Source organism: Kryptolebias marmoratus, linkage group LG19 (assembly GCF_001649575.2).
Source record: "Kryptolebias marmoratus isolate JLee-2015 linkage group LG19, ASM164957v2, whole genome shotgun sequence".
In the NCBI taxonomy this organism is placed as follows: domain Eukaryota; kingdom Metazoa; phylum Chordata; class Actinopteri; order Cyprinodontiformes; family Rivulidae; genus Kryptolebias; species Kryptolebias marmoratus.
The window spans coordinates 10,721,059-10,740,229 of NC_051448.1; the positions used below are offsets into that span (position 1 = coordinate 10,721,059).

Below are 19,171 nucleotides of genomic sequence, written 5' to 3' on the forward strand. Positions count from 1 at the left end.
GGGGGGGGGGGCACAGTGTTTGAGAATTGTGTCACTCAGTGGTTCACAGGTTCTCGTAATCGGTCTTTTCTCTCAGGCGGACGCAAACTCCTTTACAGTACACGTACACACACACACACACACACACACACACACACACACACACAAATGAATGCAAAAATCTTACAGAAATTCCACAAACGTTCCTTCCTCTCCCCAACTGTTAAAACCCACATTAAAAAAAGGGAATACATCTTTTTTTTTTCTCTCTCTCTCTCTCTCTCTCTCTCTCTCTCTCTCTTTCCGTCTCCAATTTCTGTTTTTTTTTTGTTTTTATTTTTTAATATCAAAGTGTAACTGTACATGTTCCCCCTTCCATGGCACTCGTCTTTGAGCTGCTTCGTCACCCCCCGCCGCAAGTCTAACGCATCTCTCTGTCAGGAGGAATCAAAGAAAGTGATGCTGGTGCAACTTCAAGATGGGAGACGAGAGACAGACTCCAGTTAAAGGCATGGCAGGATGCGGGCAGATGGGGGTGGGCAGAGAGGGGGGGCTTGGGTTTTCGGAAGAGTCCAAAAGAGCTAAGAGTCCATTTGCAGAGTGTTTCACTCCTTAGCGTTTTAATTACTTCTGCTCTTCTCAAGTACTAAGTGTTGATAAAAAACAAAACAAACCAAAACTGTACAGCTCTTCTTTGTTTCATCCTATTTACAGATGCCACAACAATACTCTTAAAATGTAATATAAGCTGTATTTTTTTTCAAGAATATAACCATTCAACACTGTACAAAAAAATGAAGAAACAAACAAAAAGAAACGGTCCACAAACGCTGTAAAAACCTACCAATATTCCTCCTAATCTACCAACAACTCACTTATTCAGAGAACAAATTCAATAAAACCATCACTAAAAATTAGGAACCTTTTGAACACCCTCATTTATATTTTCCTCATAGATCTTTCAGTTATTAAAAAAGGCTATATTTGTATTTCAGTTTTGCTTGTGTGAACATCCAGTGACACTATAAAGGACAACAAAAATATTTAAACGCAACCTTAAGGTCACGTCTTTCTTTTGTTCTTTTTCTTTTTTTTTTTTTTTTGCAACTTCTAAGGTGCAGAAGCTTTTTCGTTCTACTTCAGGGTGGGGCTGCAGGAAGGGGGAAGGTCGGGTATAATAATCTGTGCATGAGATAAAAGTGTCCGTTCCCGTCTCCTTTTGTCTGTGGCACTTTAGAGCCCTCGGCTGGTGCTTTGAGACTCTGAGACTTGCAGAGCAGAGCCGAGCCCATCCTTCAGAGCGAAATGTGTCCGGGTGGCGCTCTCTCAGGGCCGCAGATCTTAAGAAGAACACTGTCCGGGGGTGGTGGAGGAGGGGGACATAATGAAGGGAGTAGCTCTCTGTCTTTCTCTGCCTCCTTTTGTCAGGCGCTTTGTCAGCAGGTTAAGCTACCTGCTCCTTTTGATCTTTTGTGACGCACACTATAAGCCAATGTCGCCAAGGTGAGCTCCACAGTAAACTCACACGCACGAGGAAAATTTCAAGTCAGACTTCTTCTTCAAACCCCGTCAAAGGGAAAGTTAACAGTTCTTCATAGTCATAGTTCAGAGCTTTGTGTGGGGTTCTGTGGAGAAGTTATGAAAGGATAATATCTTACTTGTAGTTGATAACTCTTTGAACATCCTCATGTTTGGAGAAAATAAATGTAACTCTCAAAAAGCTCTCAAGGTAACAGCTAATTCGAGCAGCACCAGCTCCAAAGCTAATTTCTGACAACTCCAACTTCAAAACAATTCATAGTGGGAAAGTCAAGCACTATTTTTAAACTTTTACATCATCATCAATCTCACTTCACATTTTATTTTGACAGAAATATTATGATATTCCTGCCATGAGCTTTACAAGAGTGGCTACAGCTGCTTGTAGCTTCTGTTGTTGCTATTTGCCATCAAATCGTATGTAAATACCCATGTAATATAAATTTTACTGCAATGGAAAGGTTTGTAAAATAGCATTTGGATGACCAGCTATGAAATCTTTTAGATTTAAGTTGTTTTAAGATGACAGCAGCCCACACTGACTTGCAAAAACTGTCAAAATTAATCTCTTTTCCTCCAAACTGAGGTTGTTGAAAGAGCTATTTATGAAAGGTAACCGATTAATTGTTCGTAATCTTTGCACAGAACCCCACTTGAAAAGATCTGAACTCTTGCTTTAAATTTTAAATGCCTCAAAGGTGGAATTAAAGAAGTAAAAAGAGTAAAAATCATGTTCAGCACAAGTGGAAAATCTGGATTAGAATCTCAGGAATGCCATTTAACAAGGTGGGCACGGTGGCTTTTAAACAGTCGCTCTGTGTGTCGGAAAAGCTGCCAACGTGGGGCGGCACGCACAGGCAGGGGGGCTGCAGGTGTGCGCCGCTCCTCACTTTGCTCCCTTTGTAGTGCAGCGAATTTGTCCATCTAAGCCTGGGGTGAGCGTTCACCTTTGACCTTGAAATGCCGCTTTGAGAGGGGAGCGGGAACACTCACAGTCCGTGCGCCAGTGTTTCATCTTAAGCATAATTAATAAACGGCTGTAATTCAGCTTATATTTTAAATTACCTTTTTTTTTAAAAATTTTATTTATCTAATTACCCATCACTTCAGCAACCACTTTATATTGCCACAACATTGGGATGTATTCAAGTATCAACTGCTATTAAAGCAACTTCATAACCTCATTTTACGCTGTCATAATAAAAGCCTAAAGAGTAAACAGGCTGCCTTCAGCTCACAAAAACCAGTTAGTGAACGAAGCTGTGGAAAAATGCAAATGTTTCTACGGTATTTTCTGTGAGGAGATAATTTACTGTTAGGTGAGCAGAAGAAGTTTAGTTAACAGTAGAGAAACAGCAGCGAAAACATCAAGGATAGTCAGCCATCACAATAAAAAGAACCTCATTGATTTACCTAGAAATTTCAGTTTTAAGCACTTCTACAGCTTTTTTTTCTCCTGCATTATTGCTGAACTAGTCGAACAAGTTACAATAAAGAAGTTCACCACGATGGCCTTCATTAAAACCCAACTCCAGCAAAGTTGCCTGAGGTCCCCACCATAGAAGATAAAACCAACAAAATAAAAAAAAAAGTGAATGAGAAAAAAAGAATAGGGGGGTGAGAAGGGTAGAAAATACGTCAAAATCTAAAACCTGCTCAGAATAATATTAATAGCAATAATTTATTTATTTTTTTTCTGCAATGGCATCAAAAGACAAACAAATGTTGAAGTGCCAATCTTTCAGCAAGCAGTAATGACAAAAATATTCATTAAACAACAACAATATCATTCAAAACAATAAAGTACACCCAATAAACACAATGCCCCAGTTGCAGGGAAAAGATACACTTCAGAAAAAATGGTGGAGCTCAGTAGCCATTTGAAACCAGCCCGAGTCCCACAGACCAGTGCAGACCAGTACCGCAAGTCCAGTTTCAGTCCAGTCAATAACCACACTACAGGCCTTGAGTTTGTGTGCATGTGTGTCTATATTTGTCCTTTATTTGGGCGCCCGCTTTGCGCTGAGCGGGGGAGAGTTCGTTAGCATGTGCAGTCTCTCAGGAGCCCCGCCTGTGTTTGTGGTGGTGTAAACGGGGGAACTCCCTCCACACACACTCAGGTAGTGTTGATCAGAAAACAGGCCAAACAAATCAGGGCTCACAAGGTCCAAAAAAAAAAAAACGACCCCCCCCCTCAAAAAAATGTAATAAGAGTCTCTTCAGCTCAGAATCTTAGAAAAACAAAACATATAGTAATTATAATGATGTATGAACAGGATCGGGAATGCTACTCCATAGCTTTCATACACTGAAAAATAATAGTAATAATAACAGGGAATCAAGAGTTTAGTAAGAGAAAAGAAAAAAAAAAGTTATTTCTTTTTTTTTTAATTCAGTGAAATCAGAGAAAACAAACAAACAACAACAAAAAAACTAAAAAAAAAAAAAAAGCAGAGCAAAGGGCTAAGCGGGCAGGAATAGGAGAAATTTACTCATGTAGAAGCTCTTGGAGACAGTTTGGGGATTTGAAGATCTCGGGGACTTCGCTGTCCAGTTTGCAGATGACCTTGTAGATGGCCTTTTTCCAGGACGGGTCCACGTCTTTGCCGGCCACGATGGCGTTGAAGAACTCTCTCAGTGTGATCTCTGCCACCTCGAGGAAGCGATCGGGGACCTTTGTGAGCACAGAGAAGAAAGAAAAGGTCAGGTTTGAGTAGCTCACGTTTCCTGTACATGAATGGTTAAAAGTCTCTCAAATATCAACCATGCCCCAACTGTTATCTACTTAGAACAATATAAAATCAGAGTGATAGCAGCTCCCACATAGCAGCATGTAATAGTTTGTTTTAGTGTGTATTCCTTGGATGCAGGATATGTTGTTTTCACAGTGGATGTAAAACCATAAATCTCCCGTCTCTTGAGTGAGCACTTCCCCAAAAGCTGATCAAGGTGGTGGCCTGAGAAAAGTCGCTTCTTGCGAACTCTCGGGCCTCTCGCACTTTTCCCACTTCCCTCCCCGGCAACATGGCTCCTGTGACACGTTTACGAGTCCCCACAACGCAACTCTGAGAGAGCGCGGAGCTGACTGAAGAGCGACAGAGAGGTGCTGGCGAAAGAGGAAGTACTAAACGCTTTGGGAACGGGGAGACACGCTCGCCTCTTTAGTGTCCCTGACAGCAGTGCTCACCGACACCGCGGACATGATTAGTCTGGCAAAGATCTGTGACACCTTCCCCCAAGCCAACACTCTGTCAGACACACACACATACGCGCTCATGCAGGCGTGAGCGCACACACCATCGCACACACCTCCTTGTGCCAAGGAGATGACACATCCTGTACGGTGACAGAGCTCTACATAATGCTTGCTGCACACACACACACACACACACACCAGCTACCCTGGTGTACTTGGCTCAGTCTCTCTCCTCAACTCAGAGCTCAGGGCGATGCAGCCTTCAGGGGTCACCTGCTTGGATAATGCTGACTGTCTCCCTGCCCGCCTCCCTTGATACTCACACAGACACATACTGTCACACACACATTTATATATATAAAGCAGCAGCTTGCCCAAATGCCTGACAGAGCGGGCTCCTCTCCTCTCCTCTCCTCTCCTCTCCTCTCCTCTCCTCTCCTCTCCTCTCCTCTCCTCGAGTGTCCTGCAGATACTCATCAGGAGTGTCAGGACACTGCAAGGTTAGTGGCCACTGGAACATGCACACACACGATGGACACACACATACAGGCTTCTTCTACACAGATATACACACTTATGCACACATGGGACAAGCCCACTGCTCCCCTAGGGGTGATGAATGGATGCTAAGATGCCTGTGTGTGTGTGTGGTTTCTGCTTATGCGGGAGTGAAAAAGGTGAATCATGAATAAGGAAGCTTCCGTGCAATGTGTCTGTGTGGGTTTGACACACACGTACACACACACACACACACACACACAGAGGAAAACTATAATCCAATTCCCCAAATATCGAATTCCCCACCCAGTGGAATAAAAGTAGACATAATTCATTGTTTAGGCTGCTTGTCGCTGTTGGAATAGTGGCACAATAACCCTGACGCGAGGGCACAGGCAAGTTTGTGCGACTGCATGCGCACACTTTTCCCAAAAGACTCCGCTGACTTGGCCAAAGGAGCGCAGCGCCCTAGCCGCTAGATGCAGGGAGTGCTGCATTACTAAGAATATTCCTGCATGGAATTTCTCCTGACGTTTTGACTATAAAAGGACAGCAAAACGCTGACTGCAAGGAGAAAGCAATGTCAAGGAGAAAAGGGTATTGGTATTTCAGATCCTCTTGACTGCGAGAGGGAGAGAATGGGAGGGGGGGAGGAGGGGCCTGAGAAGAGTCTAAGGAGAGAGTTTGGAACAACAGAACAGAGGGAGTTATTCCTGTCCCACAAGCCTTTGTTTTGCCACTACATGTGAGTTGTATATGTGAGTGAGCTGCCTCCTGACCAGCAGTGCGACTTAACTGTTTGCCCCCCCCCCCCCACCCCGCCTTCCCTCAGCTAGTCCCATTCTGCCCCATTCTCCCCCCTCTCCATCATTCTCTCTAGGGTCAGCTGTTGGGGCCTTTGTTCCAGAGGCATTGTGGGGGATTATCCAGTGTGGCTGTTCATTTGCTCTGCTGTCCCGTAAATGGGGCCAATCGCGTGGCTCACAATCCTTCATACATATTTCATAGGGCTTTATAACAACTTCTCAGCAGAGACCAAAATTAAAACACAGATGTACGAGGAGGGGAGGCGACAAAGGACGGGGAGTTTTTTTGTCCGTTTGCTTGTGTGCGAGGAGTGACACCTGGAAAAGTCAAACAAGGTGAATGAGAGTGGGTTCACACCGAGCAGGCCGAATTAGAACGTTTCCTGTTCAGACCTTTTTTTTTCACACATGCACCACACATTTCTAGACATTATTCAGGGGCGTGTTCTGATTCGGTCATTGTTCAAAAAAGTCGCAGAATGAATGAAGTTGTCTATTTTTATCACAAAATACTAAAATATATAAATATCCAACAATGGAAATGAGAGGCCATTTAAGACTTGAGAAACAACATGACTCAGCAGTTTTTGTTGGTACAGCCTGACTCAAAACTCATCAAACAAATTCAAGAAGTTGGTGTTATCATCATAAACTGTAGATTATTATAATTTAGGTTTGGTTGGATTAATATTTATTTTGATCATGTAAGCCAATTTTGCAACTGAGCTTCCTGTTTTATTTTGTAGGCTTGTTTGTTATGCTTCCCTGCTACATGTTCTTGATTAGTAATCAGCACACCTGCTCTTCATTTAACCTCTCTCTATATCAGTGCCTCTTGGTTTCATTTGCCATTTGGCCTGTGTATCAATTAGTCCTTGTCATGTTCATTTCTTGTCTTAATGCTAAAGTTGAAACTAATAAAGTTATTTGACTTCAGAAACCACTTTGTGTCTGCATTTGGGTCCTTTCACACAACAAACCTTTACAGTTTTTGACCAAATGTGAACTTTCTTTTACTTAAAAGCATAGTTTTTCGTGCAAGTTTTAACATGTGTGCTGCAGGTTTAAAAAACGCCTTCACCAATATGTGAACATAGAGTATTATCATTAAACTGGAAATTCAATGCAAGAAAGACAGAGGACAGAAGTGTGCGTGTGTGGTGCAGGACATTTAAAGAACAAGGCTTTCATGAAAAGAGATATTACCATTGACACTGTGTAATGCAATATGAAAAAAGGAAGACAAGGATGAAAACAGATGAAAGAATCTGCAAAGGTGATAAATCTCTGCTTCCCCTAACCTTTGCATTGTGCTGTGTTGGATAAATACCAATCAAGAGACAAAAGCAAGACAGAAAAAAGAAAGAGGGTCTGATAGCAATGAGGCAGTTAATCACTCCTTTACACTGACTCCCCCCCTCTCCCCCAACAACTCTCCCCTATTCTCTCCATCTCCCTCTCTCGTGACAGGTTGCTTTGAGACAGAAGGATAAGCTCTTTTTCAGAGAGAGGGAATCGGATTTCCTGCTTTTTGATGAGATAATAAAATATGACGGCGGACAATAGGAGCCTGTGGATGGCTTGCTGGGAGCTATTCACTGCAGAAGCAGCCCCCGTCTTAAGACTGCTTAGACAAACGTTTAAAAAGGTAGCCAGAGGCCCAAGCCCTTATATAAAGGCTACTGTTGCACACTGTGCAAAAGTGTACATGTGTGTGTGCGTCTTTGCCTGTGTTTCGTTAAAGCCTGAGAAATCTCTTCTCTCTCGGTGACTCAGGGTTGGCTGTTTGTTTGACCAGAGTGTTTCTCTCCTTTTGCTTTTGGGAACTGTCAGGAGATGTATTGCACCTTCTATTTGCACAGCGTTAGCCAAACATGACAAGACCCTGGAAGATAAGGCTCTGTGTGTGTGCGTGTGTGTGCGCAAGTGAGTGTGTATGCTAGCAAGCTGTTGCCTTGAAGGATGAAATGCAGGGACACAACACAAGCCCCTCTGCCTAGCCAGGTTAATTCCTAACTCTAACCAAGCCTGGGAATCCCAACACTTCCCATGCTTTCCATTCTCCGTGTGAAACATAGAAACACAAGTTTCAGCTTCCAGTTGCACCTAAAAATTTGTCTTTCCAAGAAACCTGTGTTGCAAAAATATTGTAACTTGGCTGTAAAGCACAAATATGAAAAGAAAAGAAAATCCATGAGTGGACCTTCAACATTTTTAGAGATTTGAGCCAGATCTTTTAAAACCTGGAACACACGCACACACACACAGGCCTCTGTGCCTCACGTATCTGCTCTAATCAATAATCTACAAAGGCCTTGATAAGCCCTTGGCCCACACTGTCACTTTAAACAAACACAACCCATGTCCCCTGTCTTCATACCCCTCACCATGCTTGTCCTCAGCCCCCCCTTGCACTGATAAGACTGTGCCATGGCTGAAGAGTCTAACCAACTAAAACGAAAAGACAACTCCTCCAGAATCTTGCAGTTAAACCATTTCCATCTTAAGGGATTCATATTCCTTATTTTTTTTTAACCTTCTGCGTTTCCATGGTACAGTCATCTCCTCAAGTCTGTCTGTTGTCAGGTCTGTGCTTTGGAGACTGTTGGAACGGGAAATGGGCCTCAAAGCTGAGCAAACATCAGCCACCCTCGCTTCACTGATAGCCTTGAGAACATGGAGCCTTGAGGGGTTGTTGTGTATCTATGTGTGTGTATGTGTGTGTGTGTTTGTGCCTCGTCATCTGGTGTGTCTGTGTGTGCAGAAGCATTAGCGTCACATGGTGAACTTCTCAAGGTGCACCTTGACGAGAAAGTCAAGGGCAGGACAGGTTCAAAGACATTGATAAAGTCGTTCTTCGTCTTGTCTGAACCCCCAGTACTCTTAAACACATGGAAGTTGAGAGTTTGGTTAACCTCGAGGTCTCTTTTAAAACAAAAATATTGTTCAGCCTTGTTTGAAAACTTGGAAATTCATTGCCTGTTATCATATGGTTGCCCCAGCTTGAGGGAAACCAATCGAAATGAAGAGTGGGGGTGGTGGGGGAGTGAGGGTCATCAAGTACTGGGCCTCTGGAGGTCAGGAAGTCAACCCAGCCTTAAGAGACTGAGAGCACAGGAGGCAGCAGGGAAAGAAAGGAGCGAGGGAGTCTGGAAGATAGGAGCAGGACATCTGGAGAGGAGGAGAACAGGGGGAGGGAGGTAGAGGAAGAATGGAAGGGTAGAAGGAAGGAGGGTGGGAGGGTTAGCAAACAAAGGATGGAGTGTAAGGAGCTGCAAAGAAGGAGGGAGGATGGAAGATGGATGGAAGGATGCAAGGGCAAGTGAAGGATCAATAAGGCAGGGGAAGAAAGGAAAAATAATAAACTGCAGATTGGATTGAAGTAAGAAGAGTTTGGCATCAGCAGATCAAGAATGAGAAGTGTGTGTGTGTGTGTGTGAGTGTGCGGGGGGTGGGGACGGGGGGTGCTTTGACACATCTGCAGCTCTGATGCACACCCTGGTCATTTTGGCATGCGTCCCTTTGCCACGCTTCATTAGTCTCACACACACACGGACGGAGACCAAAATGGTCCAGAAATAATGACATAATCAGCAGCTGTGCCACAGAGCAGGCTGCCCCGCACAAGGTGACCAGGGACAGAGGGAGGAGGGAAGACGGAGGGAGGAGAAGGGAGAAGAAGAGAGGAAGAGGAGGAGGAGGAGGCCGGGAAAAATCAAGCCCCGGATAATGCCGTGAGATGATGTGTTTGTGTGTTTGAGCAGGTGAAGGCAACGATGATTGTGTACTTCTTAATGCTGGAGTGATTCTACGCCAACCCTGTTGCCCCGGGCTGTACACACTCCTCTGGTCATTTAATCAGCACACAGAATGAATCTCTAAACCTCACATGCATACATATGTGCACTTCACAATGAAGAAAAGGCGTGTCAGGGAGCGTCAACCGGGGGTCCTCAATAGCTCCGAGCTGCTGACTGAGACGCAGATGATCACACAGTATTCTTTTCTTTCTCTTGCTCTTTTCACTAAGTCCACAAAAGAAAAAAAAAAACAACAACTTGCGGCATAGTTCAGGTTTATGTCTTTTTTTTTTTTCAATGAAAGATAATTTCCAGATTTGTTCCATTCTAGTAGCTTTTGGAAAAAAAAAAAAAGTCAAATTTATCTTGCCCCTACAAAGCACTTTAGCAAAATTATATGATGTGGTAACGACAGTTTGGACAAAATAAGTACATTTTTGTATGATTTGAAGTTACACTTCATGTACAACTGCTTCAAAAGGGCTAAATGTGGACTCTGACCTGTGACTGTGACTTTGTGTATTGATTTTCTGTAGTTAGTGGATTAGCAAGTGTTAGCTATGAAATCCTGAATATTGGCTGTAATTTTGCATGCTTTTCTATTGCTTCTGTAGCATTATTTATTGTAAGTTAAGAGCATATTTTTAATTATTCTCAGGATCATGGAGGAACTATTGTTTCACAAAGGGGTGGCCTTTTTCTGATCTCTGTGAAGTGAACTGTTTGAGTTTGTGGCACAACCTTGAATTTGTGAATCTGTCAAATCTGTAATTCAGGTAAGGGGTTTTGTTCTTTAGCTCATCATTATTGCTTTAACTTTAAAGAGGTCTTTGGTGCTCATACGTGAATGAATTCCCTGTGTCTTTTCATAAATAGTTCACTCTTTTACTGCTGCTTGTGTGTAGACTTGTAGACATGCATGCTTGATAGATGGATGTTCTGTGGGCAAGTTTGTTGCTTTAAGATCTTAATGAAAGGGAAATAAAAACAACAAGTGATTGTAGGCATGAGGATTCAGAAGAGGGCTAGGGGAAGTGTGTGTGTGTGTGTGTTTGCTGTGGAAATAAACCCACTGGCAAATCGTATTGGTTGTATTTTTGGCAGGTTTGAACTTAAATCTATACCGCCAGCTTGTTTTCATTTATCTTCCTCTATCTTCTACTTCTTTTTGTCTTCAATCACTCTTCAAAGAGACCCCTAAAGCCGTTCGGTAAAAGCACCACACCTGTGCGTGAGCGTTTGGGCTTTTTTTGGGGGGGGAGTACTTATGTGTCTTTCTTCATGTTTGTATCTGCGTCTTTGCTTTCGCATCCAGTGAAATGGCTCTAACCTTTTCACCTCAAATTCCCCTGAGGTCACACCCCGGTCAAAGACACACTCCGAACGCACACGCACGAAGACACACACGGAGCTCTGTGTGGTGAGACAACCAAAGACACACACTGACAAAAAAACAAAAACAAAAAAAAAGATGAAGAGTGAAGGAGTGGAAGACAGGGAGGGGAAAAGCAGCAGCAGCAGGAGGAGGAGGAGAAAACAGACATTAGCTTCTCTGGGTAGAGAACAAATGGAGCCCCGAGAGGGACGTGAAGAGGAGGAACGAGGGAAAGAGGGGGGAAGGAGAGGTGAAGCACACAATGCTATGGGGCACGGCGGTTGGACAGACAGCATCTGCTCTCAGCTCTCTGTGGCTCTGGGAATGGATGGAGAGTTGGAGAGACACCGAAAGCAAGGGAAGAAGGGAGGAAAAAGTTTGACCATGCAGGACAGAGGAAGTCAAATTGGGAAAAGTTTTACTGTCATTATTGAGTCACTTTGGGTAAAAAAAGACCAATAAAGTCAGGGAATAAAGTCTGTGGAAGGATATTATCATTTCAAAATACAGGGATGACAGACGGACGGACAGACAAAAGAGGAAGAGAGACAAAAGGAGTGACACATCTTTGCAATACGAGAAGGAACAGCTGATAAGAGAGGACACATGATACCAGTGTGGGTGTGTGGGGGTGTGTGTGGGTGCGGACGAGGGCTTCTCACTGCTTTTCACGGTACCTCCCTCTCACATAGAGATCGTATGGACTTCCTCTTTAAATGCCAAGATGTGTGTATGCGAGCGGGTCCTCGGTGGGAGGAGTGCAAACTGACAGAGAAAACTTGGCCTCGTCTGTCTTATGGAAATCTGAGAGTTTCCCAGAGCCATCATAAAACTGCCTCTTTATGGGACCTCACCTCTCTTCTCTGTCTCGAGCCCATTACCGGGTCACACACATTCCTGTCTTATGAAAGATGATGTGTGTTGTCATTGGGGGTTCAAAGACGAGGACGTAACAAAAAAAAAAAAAAAAAAAAAAAAAAAAAAAAGAAAAAAGAAAAGGACACTAAGTGAGAATTTTCACTTGAGTTCTCACATGAAAGCGCCGCTCATTCAAAGTCAAGGCTTTGGGAGGCCGGGTGCGTTTCGGAAGACTTTGATGACGACTGACAAAGTGAATGAGAAGCGGAGAAGAAGAGAGGGGATCAGAAGAGAGAGGAGGAAGAGGGGGGTCGCTGAGAAAAGAGGAAAGTAGAGTCGGGGTCTAGGTAATTAACGGGAAGCTCTTTAATTACTGCTGGTGTTCATTGTGCCAGAAGGAATGTGACAATTATGCCATTAAAACTTCCTAATGGGAGGGGGAAAAAAAAAAGTGAGCGGGGAGGAGGAGGGAGGGAATAACAGAAGACATGCAAAAAAGGAGGATGAAAGAATGAGAGGAGGGAGGGAACAGAAGGAAGAGAGGACGACATGAGGGAGGAGGGATATGAAAGGAAAAAAGGGGGAAACAATCGCGACAAAAGCAAGGCTGGGAGGGAGATGGGGAGCGTATTAGGCCAGCACAGTGACAGAGCAGATTAGCATCAAACAAGAAAGGCCACAGACGTGTGTGTGTGCGTGTGTGTGTGTGTGTTTGTGATCACCGAAACAGAGGACATATTCATTCCAAAGACGCCACCAAGGTGGATGGAACTTTGATGATGCAGAGTCTGGCATAGGGAAAATTTGGTGTGTGTTTGTGTGTGTGTGCTTGCTGAATCTGCGTAGGCTCCTGTTTCAAGTGGTGGTGCAGGCAGGTAGGGGAGGAAGAGGAGGAGGAGGAGGAGGTGGAGGAGAAAGGGGAGAGATCCACAGAAAAGGGCCTTGGAGGCATCCTGATACACATCCAGTACATTTCCATCTCCACATTACCTCTATGACTCACAAACACACACAGAATCTCACTCGCACACACGCTTACAAGACAACAAAACATAACGAGTGTGTCTGCGCACATGTGTGATGCACACAAACACATCATTCCCACACAAACATCAAAACACACACTACCCACGCACCCGCGCTCGCAAACACACACAATCACTAACAACACCCACCCACACACACACACACACACACACAAAAGCCACACACAAACACTTGCACGCAAAGTCTTAGCGCTCACCAAGGCGGTTGGTTCGTCAGGGGGGTTAGAAATTTGCATGGCTGGGCAAATTTTCCTTGTGCTAAACTCTAATCAGCTCCTATATCTCTCAGACACCTGCCCAGTCAAAAAAAAAAAAAAAACCTTAATATGCAAAACACCTTCCCACCCTCCTCCACCGATGCAGCTCCTCGGCCAACAGAAGACTTATTCACCTGGCCTTGCTAACTCTTTTCCTCTCTGTCTGTCTTCTTGCAAATTTTTGCATTTATGTAGGCAAATAAGCTGTTCCCCTTAAGCCCGTTTCAACAGTAACTTCCTGTTCCTTGCTCGGCGAAGAATGACAGTCTTGTTCGAGGTGTCGCGGGAAAACGAGGCCTCAGAACGAGGCCTCAGAACGAGATGTCTCCTCTGTTCAGGGGTGCGTCACATTTTCGGGTTTTATTAACTGCAAACGTTCTTCCTGAAGGTTGCCACACCCAGATCGGTCCAAAAAAAAAGATGGTCAAAGCTTTCCATTTTTGTTAACCGTAAGTTCTGTTTTGCTCCGACTGTCCTGCAGTACAAACTTGTCATGGTTACACTCTTGAGATTTACATACATCTGAGGCAGAAACCTTCACTGCAGCTACATGCAGTGACTATAATGGAGTGGCTCAGTTTTGTGTCAGAATAAACACAAGACAAATATTTACTTTAATCAGAATGGTTTCACATGGTTAAAATCTAATTTTGGATGACCCTTCAGATCAGGAGCTATAGGGATGAATAAGTTACCTAAAAATCCTAAATTTAACTTTTATATGTAGAATACAAAAGCTGTATGAGTGATTAAATATGGTTCATACTGCAAAGGTGGGAAAACTGAAAAACCCTGTTGAAATACGCTCGTAAACCTGTCAATTTTCTGGCGCCAGGTGTTTTAAGAAGAACGTTTTCCAATAAAAACAGCTTTTTTGTTGTTGTTGCGGTCGGTTTATTTCAACAACCAAGCCAGTATGAAACTTTGTTATTTCATTTTTTAAAAACTACAAGTCCATATAATTTTACCAGTTTAAGACATTTTCTTTCATATCAGACTTTGAGAGGATTTGGGTTGATTTTGGCCATCACACCTCCCAAAAACCAACAAACAAACAAACAAACAAAAAAGAAAGCGTTTTTGTGCAGGACTTAAAGAGAATAAACCCATCCAAAGCTAAAAATCAGTGATGTATTTTACTGTCAAACTTAAAAAACTTAATTTTTTACCATCAGTCCTTCATATGCAAGATGTGGACTTTTTATTTATTTATTTATTTTTTACAGTTTTTTAAAGCAAAACAGAGTAATGCATGTATATAAGAAACAAAAAGTGCCTTTTCCCCTCTTTTTTCTGTTGACTAGATTAGATCATTGATTAATTAAAGTATGCATTCTAGGACAGGGGAGAATAAAACCTAAACTATGAGAGCAAACTAAAAATGCACAGAATTAAGTAACAGTTTTTAACAGCATCAGCATTTAATGTCTTTTTTTGCTGCATTTATTTAGGAGTTAAAGTTTAGAATAAAACAAAAAGTAAAAGTGCAATGCTTTGTGTTGCTGCCGGTTTGGTTTAAACTTACAATAATAAATTTCCGCACTTATGACGAGCAGCTAAATAGAAGGAATCTTGTTTTTCCTCTGATGGGCTTTCAGTTGATTGAGACCTCATAGATACAAGTGCCTCTGCCTGCCAGAGTCTCTCAAAGCCTCCCTTAAGAGGTTTGAAGATGGATGTGGGGAAGTGTGTGTGTGTGTGTGTCTGTATGTGTGTGTGTGTTTGGGTGCACACAGAGCAGCCCCAGTGGACAAATAATAATGGAGAGAGACAGAAGGAAACACACACACACAAAAAAAGAAAGTGAAGCCCTTTAATTGTGAGAGCTTGCAAAAACTCCCACTGCTCGCAAGGGCACTTCGCTCCTGCACGTCATCTCCACCCCCCCACCCGTCTCTCCTTCTTTCTCTCCTTTCCATTTCCCCCTTCGGTTCCCCTCTTTCCCCTTCTCCCTTCATCGGTCTCTCTTTTGTCTCCAAGCTCTCACCCTCCATCCCCTATCTATCCATCTCCCCTCTCCCCCCTTTTTCTCTCCCCTTCCTCTTGCTAAAACAGTAGGACGCTTAACCTTGATAACAGTGAGATCCCCCCCCCCCCTCAAAGTGACACACACACACACACACACACACACACACACACTCACACACACCGGAGAAGTGCTTTGCCAGCATGCCAGGCCGGTCCAAGGGACGGCTGTACCCTTCGAGGTGAACAGGACACCGGGAAATGCAGCAACAACAAAACACTCACACACACACACACACATATATAGACTCGATCTTTCTAACACACACACACACAGAAAACCAGCTCACTCCAGGTCTTTCTTAACACGAGCCCTTTAAAGCTCTTTTGTCAGCTGACATTGAGAGAGCGAGCACTGTCGATCTTTCAACGTTTACCACACAAACACGCACAGAGAAGGTGGCAAAAGGAGAAGTATGAAAAATGAGTCACGGTAAAGGTGAAGTTACCTGCTGAGAATTTATGATTACAATACACAGGAAGCGCTTGTACATCATGCTGCCGATCATAGGCAAATCATGACAGGGAAGTATAAAATGTGGCTTTCCAAAACAACAACATCAAAAAACAAAAACACCCATACAAGCACAAGACACACACACACACACAAGATAGATACAGATAGCTGTTAAGGGGAAAACTAAAAGAGAAGAAGAGAAAGAAGTGAGATAAATGTTTTCTTCCTCCTCAATAGATGAGACTTCCTCACATTTATAACTGGACTAAACACAAATTTGACAGAATTTGTAGTTTGGAAATTTTGATCAAAACTTGTCCGAATATTCCTCTTTTTTTAAAACAGTGTACTTTGGAGGAAATGTAGTTTCACAAAACTAAAAAAAAAATGGAATATTAAACTACCATTTAAAGGTTTCTGACCGCTGCTCTTGTTGTTAAATGTTGTGAGACTATGCACCACGATTTGTTCAACTACACACCTTTTATGTAGCCAAATGACAAATAAAGTTGAATTATAAAGCAATTATAAATGCCTCATGATTATGTGTTTTATTAGATTGTAAACATGTTCGTGTTAGTTAATATTCACTTATATTAGAGGTATAATACACTTTTTAGAAGTTAATGCTGTTTTAGCAAAAATCAGTTGCTGTTTTTACAGGTTTATCTGCTCACTTAAAATGATGAAATGTTATTGACAATTATTATCTTACCTGTTGTAGATAGCGCTTTGATTGACCTCAGTTTGGAGAAATGAGATTTTATTTTGATCAGATTCACGTGCTAAAAGCTAGTTTGCGTGGGTACAAGACCAAAGTGTCTTTACACTTTCACACTGCAGTTTTGCAGAAAATGCTATTTCTCTAGTTTATAACAGGATATTAGCTATTTATTGTTCATTTTTAAGTTTTATTAGCTATAAACTGGCACCAAAAATATGCAGTATAACATAGGTCAGATGTATCAGAGACTTGAAGTCAGCAGTAAGAACAGAAGGACACAGAGAGAGAGACAGAGTCAAAGAGGGCACAGTGAGACAGTGTCACACTATCCATCTGATTCACCAAGTATTGGGTGAAATTTCATGTTCTCATATGGACCGCATTCACTTTCAGCTCCCGTCTTCTTTTACGAAGCACATATTGCTCTCATACGACTTGCTGAAGCAGTTACCTCAAAGTCGTTGGCCTTGTTGTAATGCATGTTGAGGGCTCGGAAGAGCTCGCAGTCCCGGCTGACGCTCAGCTCCTCGGCTCTGGTGATGCCGTCGTTGATGGCCTGGCGGGCGAACTTCTCCATCTGGATGTAGTAGAACTCCCTGAAGTTGCTGAACCACTTGATCAGCTGGGAGGTGATGCAGCGGTTAAACTGGAACGAGAGATGGAGGCAGGAGGGGAGGGTTTGAGTGTTTTAGTCACTTTGTTTTTAATGTACAAATGACCTTTGTACCTTTGAGGCCATCCAATTCAAGATGGCTGCCACAGTTAATTGTCCTTAGAAAACACAAAAATGTCTATAATTTAGTCAGTTTGACACACATTTATCCAAAATCTGATGTGTTTGTAGCTGAAAGTGATGCACAAAACATGCCAAGTGCTAATCGTTCTGCCAGATCTTTGCTTGAAACTTTAGCATTAACTGTATAAGTCAACCCTGTTTGTTTGTTAACAAAATTTCTCATAAACCACAAAACAGATTTTAATGAAACCTTCAGAAAGAAACCACTAGATATAAAGCTATATAAAGCTGATTACATTTTGAACTCAACCCAATTCACTCTAGCCTCCACAGCTAAATGATATTAGCCAACACAAAAATGGTTATAATTCTGTCAATTTTACAGATGTTGACCTAAAATTTAATGTGGTAGTAGTTGAGCGTCATTCACACACATACTCAGAGTGTGAGATCTTGCATACTGCATGAGATTGTGCATGGTTTGAACAAAACGGTTACAGTTTTGTCATTTTTCTTCATGAAAAGATCTTAGTCTGCAACTCAGGTATGAAAGATGGTGGGTAATATGCATTCCTTCAAGGAATGCTAGGCCTTTAATTCTGAATTGACTCAAACAGGATTTGACAAAGTGTTTCATGGGAACGTGGAAAAGACTGATGTGACTGAACCTTGGATTTGAGTATGAATGAAGGGCATATAATATCAGTGATATGAGGCGTGAGGTGAGGTGGGAGGAAACTGCGAGAGAACGAGAGAACACAGGTTGTTGAGTGAGGGAAGATAATAGAGATATTAAGTAAGACAGCAAAGCGAGGAGGTTGGCGAAGGAAGAAAAGAAAGAATGGCAGAGTGTGTGTGGTTCATCTTCCCCGCTGGGAGCAGACCTCCTCCCCCCCATCATAACCCTGAAAGTGGAGGGAGAGGTGGAAGAGAGAGGGGGTGAGACCGCAAACACATAATTGACCAGAAAAACGATTAAGTCATCATCTGAAGCGCCCCAGCCCGCAGGGGGCTCAAACATGTACTTAACCCCGTTCACCAATTACACCCTGATCTTCCTTCCCGTCACACACCTCCCACACAGGGAGGAAAGGAGAAGAAAAAGACGATGATAAGCCGTGAGGAGAAGGTTGCGGCTGTTTGATCCGTGCTACTCGAATGGATTCAGTAGATTGAGATAAACCTAGTTGTGTCTCTTTCTTCCTCCTGATCTCACAGTGAAAACAGATCCATGCGTCTAAATAAAATGTTTTGCTCTGGATTTTAAGTTTGTTGAATAAAAAGTTTGATTCGCTCCTCAACCTTTCAGAAATGATTTTCTCTGGTCTCTGAAAGCTTGTATCCTCCAGACATCATCCACATCCTTACTGACACACACACACACACACACACACACACACACACACACACACACACACACACACACAGACCTTCAGTCCTCCCTTTTTCTGTGGTGCAGGAAGAAAAAGGAGGGTGGGACAAAGCGCTCCTAAATGCTGAGCGCACTGCTCGCTGGGGAGGCAGAGCGGTTTTGACATGGAGATTAGATTCTGGCTATTGTTTGACAACACATACACACACGCTTTTCCTGATCTCAGGCGACACTCATGAAGATGGGAGGGCAAAGTGGGAGCGCAAAAAAATGTTTTGGAATGAAAGGAAAACAGCTGGAGCAAGATGGGACAAGACAAAAAAAAAGTGGTCTTTCTGGAATGATCAGTGGACGAAAAAGAATAAGTCTGATGTTTGGCAGGGAGTGTGTGTGTGTGTGTGTGTGGCTGTCCTAAAGTGCACGGTGAGCATAAACGGGGAGGATGGGTGCATCGGACAATGGTGCTTCGCTGGCTGGGATGGTGGCGGCGGGGGTGCATGGGG

The 19,171-nt window shown here is 43.1% G+C and overlaps 1 protein-coding gene across 2 annotated transcripts in view; it reads right to left on the bottom strand.

Moving 5' to 3' along the window:
• Nucleotides 1-263: 263 nt before the first annotated feature.
• The window catches only part of LOC108240131 (prospero homeobox protein 1), a 30,941-nt gene continuing 12,033 nt past the window's right edge, over nucleotides 264-19,171 (bottom strand). For both annotated transcript variants that reach the window (XM_017423340.3, XM_017423341.3), the window contains exons 4-5: nucleotides 17,012-17,206; nucleotides 264-4,192 (exon numbers count right to left, since the gene is read on the bottom strand). In XM_017423340.3, coding sequence (XP_017278829.1) covers nucleotides 4,007-4,192; nucleotides 17,012-17,206 — 381 coding nt within the window. In that variant the 3' untranslated portion in view covers nucleotides 264-4,006. The remainder of the gene's footprint in view (nucleotides 4,193-17,011; nucleotides 17,207-19,171) is intronic.